Source organism: Rhineura floridana, chromosome 11 (assembly GCF_030035675.1).
Source record: "Rhineura floridana isolate rRhiFlo1 chromosome 11, rRhiFlo1.hap2, whole genome shotgun sequence".
NCBI classification, from domain to species: domain Eukaryota; kingdom Metazoa; phylum Chordata; class Lepidosauria; order Squamata; family Rhineuridae; genus Rhineura; species Rhineura floridana.
The window spans coordinates 32866781-32874898 of record NC_084490.1 but is presented as its reverse complement, the minus strand read 5'-3'; the positions used below and the strand labels follow the sequence as shown (position 1 = coordinate 32874898).

General features: G+C 39.6%; 1 protein-coding gene across 1 annotated transcript; it reads left to right on the top strand.

Annotated features, from left to right (window-relative positions):
- The first annotated feature begins 385 nt into the window (after nucleotides 1-385).
- On the top strand, nucleotides 386-2832 carry LOC133367821 (olfactory receptor 14A16-like). The gene is made up of 2 exons (XM_061591923.1): nucleotides 386-1311; nucleotides 2772-2832. Exons 1-2 carry the CDS (start codon nucleotides 392-394, stop codon nucleotides 2830-2832), a joined length of 981 nt encoding a protein of 326 aa, XP_061447907.1. The 5' UTR covers nucleotides 386-391.
- Nucleotides 2833-8118: the final 5286 nt, after the last annotated feature.

The following is an 8118-nucleotide window of genomic DNA, read 5'->3' as shown; positions in this document are numbered from 1 at the left end:
TGTGAATGCCCCTACCCTACAAATAGTTGGACTGTACATGTGGGCACCAGGAAACGAGCACATGATATGCATGGTGGTGAGACTACTCAGCTACTCATAGACTACTCACCATGCTGATGTACACAGGAGCTATTATGCCTGCACAGGGTTATATCTTTCGTTGAAACCTAGACAATTTTTTTTAAAAAATAATAATAATCCATGGTTAATCTGGCAGTGAATAGATATTTGCAAGGTATTCATATTGCCTCCATATTCCCTCTACTAATTGACTAATATTAATTTCTTTCTACATTAAGGTGCCACAAGCTTCTCTATCAGATTTGCTACAAGAGACAAACACAGCTACTCTTCTAGAAATATTTTTTATAGAACAAATCAAATATATAAAATGGCCAACCAGTCTACAGTGACAGAATTTCTGCTGATGGGATTTTCCGATGACCGAGATGTGCAAATGTTGTATTTTGTGATGTTTCTCTGCATCTATTTAATGGCCTTCGTGGGGAATTTTCTCATCATGACTTCTGTAGCTCTAAACCACCAGCTGCATACCCCTATGTACTTCTTTTTGGTCAACCTATCATTGTCAGATGTTTGCTACATCACAACCACCATCCCCAAATCCATGGCCACTTCTTTGACAGACAACAGACTTATTTCTTTTGCTGGATGTGTTGCCCAGGTTTTCTCAGTTTTCACCTTTGCGGGTTCTGAACTCTCCTTGCTCACTATCATGGCTTATGACCGTTATGTTGCAATCTGCCACCCTCTACAGTATGGGCTAATCATGAACTGGGGTGCCTGCATCCAAATGGCAACTGCTTCCTGGATAGCCAATCTAATCCATGCATCGTTACAGACTGCTGTCACTTTCAGGTTAAATTTCTGTGCATCCAATATTATTGGGCAGTATTTCTGTGATGTCCCTAAATTGCAAAAGATTTCTTGTACTGATACAAAAATTAATCAAATTTTGATTCTTGTCATGGTGATTATAGTGGATTCATTATGTAGTGGGTTCATCTTTGTTTCCTATGGGTACATCTTCTCTGCTGTGCTCAGGATCCCATCTGTTGAAGGGAAATATAAAGCTTTCTCTACCTGCACTCCCCACCTCACTGTCTTTTCTTTATTCATCACCACAGCTGTGTTTTCATACATGAGGCCTAAAGCACTTTCTTCCACAACTATGGACTTGCTCTCTGCAGTGTTGTATACAGTTTTGCCACCAGTTCTTAATCCCATTATTTACAGTTTCAGGAACAAAGACATCCAAGAAGCAGTGTGGAAAATACCAAAAAAAATAAAAAGTCTCCTAACATGATTGCTTAAGCTGCATCTCACACACATCCCAATTCTTTTGTGCAAGTTTCTTCTATCGAATTTTGGGTGATGCCCCCGACCTCTAGCCTCTCCCCAACCACATCCTTTGCTGTTTAGGAAGGTCTCCCAACTAGGAATGGGGGACAAATTAAATTGAGTTTCTATTTATAGGTGAACCTGCCTAATTTGCATTTTGGAAACACTATGCAAACTGAAACATGGTCATCCTTCAAAATGCACACTTTTTTCGAATTTTGCAGTGCAGTTCTTCAGCCAAGTAAGCCAAATCATGTGTACAGAAATGCACATACTAGGGTGAAGTATGCATAACAACACATATTTTAGAAAAAATAACATTAAAATGAATTGTATTAGACAACATTGATTTGCAAAAACATGCACATTAGTCAAAATTACATACATTTTTTGTGTATATTAGGAGAATGTTGCACTAAAATGCTAATGAATTTTCATGAGGACTAAAAAGAATTCTCAAGGTGATGTGGAAATGTGGAGAGCTGGACATAAGACAGTAAAAGTAAGAAATGGAGAGAAACCAAAATTTGCCCATCCCAGTCCCAACCCACTACATTGGAGTTCTTTGGGGGGTTGGTTGCTGGGAGAGGATGGCATAAATCCTTGCACAAATTGGTCAGGCCCATGACCCATATTTGGATCCAATTCTTTATTCTCAGTTCCTCATATAAAATGTGGCCTCTCACTTGCATTGGTGTAGAGGTGTGCTATTCCACCATTACCTTGCATAGGTTATGTATGTAGCTAACGCGAGTGATGAATTTTATTAGTTAAAAACACTTTTTTAAAAAAAGAAATGCCGTGTCTGTCCAGAGAGACTCAGAATGTTAAATTTATATTATTATTATTTGAGTCTACATGAATCATGTATAGATAGATCTAGATTTAGATATGCAGTATACATTTATTGTGAAATTCCTGTCCTGTGATAGTCTAATGATACAAGTAAACCAATCTGATCTGTTTTTTTTTAATTCTCTGCTACGTTTTGATGTGTTGCAGTACAATCCTAGCTATGTCAGCTCAGAAGTAAATTCTGTTGAATTCAATAAGGTTTATTCCCAGGTATTTGGAATTAGAATTTCAGCCAGAAGTTAACTTTCATTTGACTCTTGAGCAGAATTTCCTTTTTCCGGATTGATTCTTGGAGGGAGATGTTTGCTGAAGTTGTATGTTTGTTCTGGTATCTATCAGAATAGCAATAATTGTGTATTAAAAGATGATTCAAGAGCTCCTGCAGATGTTCTATTTATTGAGCATTCATCCTGATTTGCTTGCATGAAGTTTACATGGAGCTTAGCATATGGCCAGTCTTGGTAGAACATTCATTCTGATTTATTTGTGAGGAACAAATGAACATTAATCCTGATTTGCTTGTGCAATATTATTCACCTCACCATTAATCACTTTTATCCCACACTTTTCAGCACATTTCCCCATCACTTTCCTAACCCCAAATACTGTTCTTAAGAGTAGATTGGTTGTACCAGAGTGCTTTAATCCACTTGAATTCTGTAAACCTAAATTGAAGGAATGTGCTTGAATCTCTCCCCCAAAATACTGACAGCCCGAAGATGACCTAAGTGATACAAGCAGAGCCCTTCAGCTGCTGCTGAAGTGATCCAAGCCAAATTGAGCCTTTTAGAAATCACTTAATTGGTAGTAGTAGTAGTAGTAGTAAAATTTTATTACAGTCATAGACCAGAAAAACGTTGCATACACATACAAATTGTATACAATTAAAAACACGGTACAACATTAATAAAATCTTAGATGGGTAATGTTAAAATTTCTTAATAGCACAAGTGTTCATATAATAATTTACTACAACTTCAATTTTATACCTCAGTTAGAACAGATCGGTTAAAGTTTTAAATAGATGTCGTGAAGGTTTTCCTAATAGTAATAATTGTAGCGCAGTATTTTGCTACAAATTCAGTTATCTGTGCTGATTGATCAGCAAGAAGATACTTAACGTAAAAAGCTTCACTTCTTCCTGTAAGGTGCGTGATTAAAGGACTAATCAATTTATGCCTAGCTGCATGGTAATATGGACAATGAAGTAAGACGTGAGTTATTGATTCAATTTCATCCTTACCGCACGGACATTTTCTTTCATTGTATGGTATTTTTTTTATATCTACCCTCTAAAACCGCAGATGGCAAGCAATTTAGTCTTGCCTGCGTGAACGCCTTACGGAATTTGGGTAGAGATAAATTAGATAAATATGGCATGGCAAATTGCAGTTTGATGTTATAAATATGTTTTTTAACCAGGATCAAATGTTGTTGAAGGTCAACGTCTTTTACTCGTTGAATGATATGCTCTTTGGCTTTGATTAAGCCCATTGATAAAATTACGGGAATTGAGAACCCTAATTTTGTGATTTTGTTGATAATCATCATTTCCCACGATGAGTGGAATTTGTCCTGTAAGATATGGGGCGCCAAGCCTATAGGACTAAATAATAACTTAAGCCAGGTGTTGATTCTAAGGCACCAAATCCAGGCTTCTAAAGAAGATAGTCCGGTTTCCATTCTTAGGATAAAACTAGGAACACATGTGGGAACAGCAAGTATGGACCTAAGAAAGGTATTTTGGACTGCTTCTAAATGGGCAAATTTCTCATATGTTGTTATTTGCGAGCCATATAATAATTGGGGGGTTATTTTAGCTTTAAATATTTTAATGGCTGTGCTAGGAAGTTGCCCCCCTTTATTATAATAGAAGGATAATAAAGCCTTCATAGTTCTTTTTGCGTTAATGATCGCCAGTTTTGTATGTAGTGATCATGATCCAGATGCTTGGAAAGTCAACCCCAGATATTTAAACGCCTTGACTTGCTCGATTGGATGGTCATTAATCCTCCAAACATGTTTAATTCTTTTATTAGAAAAGATCATTACTTTGGTCTTTTTGTAATTTATAATTAAAGATTCTTCCGAACAGAACGTGGCTAACGCAGACAACAGTCGTCTTAGACCTACTGTAGTTGTTGAAATTAGGACAATATTGTCTGCATATAACAGAATGCGTCTCGTCATTTCGCCGAATTTTGGGGGATGTGATGTAATTGATGACATTGAATAAACAACTGAATTTATGTAAATGTTAAATAGTAACGGGGCCAGGATACAGCCCTGTTTGACCCCTTTGTAGGTAGGAACAGGGTTTGTTAGCTGGCCCATATTGTTACATCTAACACGTAAGTATGTATTATCATAGAGACCTCTAATTAGGGTCAACAGGCGAATATCAATATTGGTATGGCCAAGTTTATTTCAGAGCTTTTCTCTCGAAATAGAATCAAAGGCTGTTTTTAAGTCAATAAACACCATAAACAGCGCACTACTAGATCCTCCCTTATATTTGTTGACAAGGTGTTGGAGCACCAGAGCATGATCCGTGGTTGAGCGGCTGAGGCAAAAGCCTGCTTGCTCTGGAGCCAATATATTATTTTGATCTATCCATAGACTCAGTTTTCCATGAAGTTGGGCCAAATACAGTTTACTGACGACGGTTAATAGACTTATGGGTCTAAAGTTAGCCAGGTCGTATAGCGAACCTTTTTTATAAATTGGGACAATTATAGTGGTCCCCCAGTCACTAGGTATTTGCATTGAGCGATCTATATGCATAAAAAAGGTCGCAAGAAGTGGGGCCCACCATTCTACGTTGGATTTAAATACTTCCGCTGGTATGTTATCAGAGCCCGGAGATTTGTTGGCTTTTAATTTAGATATAAGTTCTATAATTTCATTAACACTGACCGGAGCCCACTCGGGAATAATAGATGGTAAGTCTATTAGTTTAACAAATTCTGCATCCTTTTCATATATTTTGGTAAAGTAATTTTCCCATGCTCTTGGCGATACATAACAGCCCATATTGGGACATGTTTTTGGCCAGTTACTTGAAACAATTCTCCAAAACATATTAGAGTTTTTTAACCGGGAGGCATATGCAAGTCGTTGCCAAACTTCGTGAAGGCCCGCTTTCTTTTTCTTGTTTATCAGGTGTTTAAACAAGTTTTTTGCTTTCAATATGCCTGCAACGCAATTGGATTACGAGTTGCTTTGTAGGCCTTGAACTTAGTTATTAGTAACTTTTTCCCTTTCACACATTCGCTGTCAAACCACTGAATTGGAGTCCAAATCAAATCTTATCTTTGATGCACATTGCTAGAATTCACTAGTAGTTCCTGGGCAAATGAACACAGAGTCAGCTTTAAGTTTTTATGGGAACTGGCATGATGGCCCCCTGTCTAATGGGCACATCTCCCCAAAATGCATAGATACCTGGATGGTTTGTGCAGACTTGGGCTGGGTATGCAGGGACTTATTCTTCCATTATGCATGTGTGTGTGTGTCAGGAAAGGGGAGAAGTAGAAGCCATGTTGCTATAGTTCTTCCTCCTAACTACCAGTCTGCTTCCAAGTAGATAGTTTTGGGACAGTACTCCACCTTCTTCCCCTGGCAATGCTAATCTACATGTCCAACCCAAAACGCCATAGCACATTACAACCATTTTGCCTACCTTTGAAGATGTGGGAGTGGGCCTGTCTAATGCTAAAGTAAGTGGGTCACTATTCTACACTATTCCATGCTATGGAGGCCTTTCCCCCTTTCTCTTGCTCTTTGGATGGCTGAGCCAAGGCAACCATTCTTCCTTGTGGCACGCAGACTTCAACATTGTATGTGCAAGAGAAAATGAGTGTGGAATTTTTGTGGTGGCCCAGATCCTTGTATGAGAAGTGTGTGAATGGCACAAAAGCTTTCATTCATTTTAAAAACATAATAATAATTATACAGTCACAAGAGTGACTGTCTACTATAGCGAGCATGAATGTTCACATTCCACCATGTTAAATTGAAAATACCCCCATGCCATTCTACTGCTTCTTATAAGCTCATTTCAAAACAAAATCTTACAAAACATGGAGTCCTAAACTCAGAAAGTCTTGCTTAATAACCTTCTACGTTTTCATGGCAATACACAAAACACTCATAAAGAATCCAGAGTACAAAATCTAAAAAAAGAGTAAAATAATTCAGACTCCTGTTAGAGTTTTTTCTGTCAGTGGCCTCATAATTTGTTGAAATTAATTAAAAATCAGCCATATTTGCATAAAGAAAATTAACATTGGAGTCTGATAGCGCAGGCGTGCTCAGTAATAACTGACTATCAGTGTTCTAAAAGCCAGACTCACAGCTGTTTGGCTTGGGTAAACAGTGGCCATAGCCACAGCAGACATTTATTCCACTTTAAACAGTCATGGCTTCCCCCAAAGAATCTTGGGAAGTGTAGTTTGTGAAGAGTGCTGAGAGTCCTTAGGAGCCCTATTCCCCGATAGACCTCCAGTGGCCAGAGTGGCTTAATAGTCAACCCCTCTTCCCAGAGAATTCTTGTGATCATACTTGAATGAGGGGATGTCTCCTAAAAACTCTCAGCACCTTCACAACCTACACTTCCCAGGATTTTTTGAGGGAAGCCATGACTGTTTGAAGTGGAATAAATTTCTGCTGTGGATGTGGTCAGGGACAGCTTTGGTTTAAATTTGGGTGGGAAATTACATATGTCTGCTGTAGAATAAAAAGTTGGGAGAAACCTTGGAAAAAAAGATACTGATAATAATGTTTTCCTTTTGGAAAGGAATGGGGTTTTCCCTCTGCCCAGTGCCCACCCACCCAATTCTCTTCCCTTCTTTCCTCCCTCCCTCTCCCTCCCGCTACTCCTCCTCCTCTTCACCCCTTCTACCCTAGCCCTAACATTCCTCCTCTGCCCCTCCTCTTTCCTCTCCCCCCTCCTCCCCCACCCTTCCCCTCCTCCAGTTTCACATATCCTGATTGCATAGGAATAAATCCCATTGAACTCAATAAGCATGCAAATAATCAAACCTGTCCACCCCTCCTCCTCCTTCCTAATCTCTAACAAACACAAAAAAAATGTATTTCTCCATCTTTGGAGATGCAGGCCTGATTGCAGGAGGCACATGTTACCAAATTCTTCCAAGCTACACAGGAAATGAATTGAACTGTGAAAGAGCAACCCAAATTGTGTTTGCATTTTACAAATTTGCAGGGCAGTACAATATCATTACAGGACAGCCATAAGTCACACTTGTGAAGGTGTTGGGATCGTGAGAAGGGTCTCTCCTGAAGATCTCAGGGCACGGGCAGGTTCATATAGGGAGATACGGTCTGACAAATAGCCTGGACCTAAGCCATATAGGGCTTTATAGGCCATAACCAGCACTTTGAATTGTGTCTGGAAACAGACTGGCAGCCAGTGGAGATGTTGCAGCAGGGGAGTTGTATAGTCCCTGTAACCAGCCCCAGTTAACATTCTGGCTGCAGCTCGTTGCACCAAGTGGAATTTCCAAACAGTCTTCAGAGGCAGCCCCACATAGAGCATGTTACAGTGGTCTAAGAGGGATGTAACTAAGGCATGTGTCACCGTGGCCAGATCAGACTACTCCAGGAACAGGCTCAGTTGGTGCAGTAGTCTTAACTGTGCAAAAATATTCCTGGCCACCGCAGAAACCTGGGCCTCCAGGTTTAAGGCTGAGTCCAGGAGCATACCCAAACTGTGAACCTGCATCTTCAGGGGGAGTGTAACCACATCCAGCACAGGCTGAACCCCTATTCCCTGATCCACCTTTCGACTGACAAGGAGAATCTCTGTCTTGTCTGGATTAAGCTTCAGCTTGTTCACCCTCATCCAATCCACCACTGCTGTCAGACATTGGTTTAGAA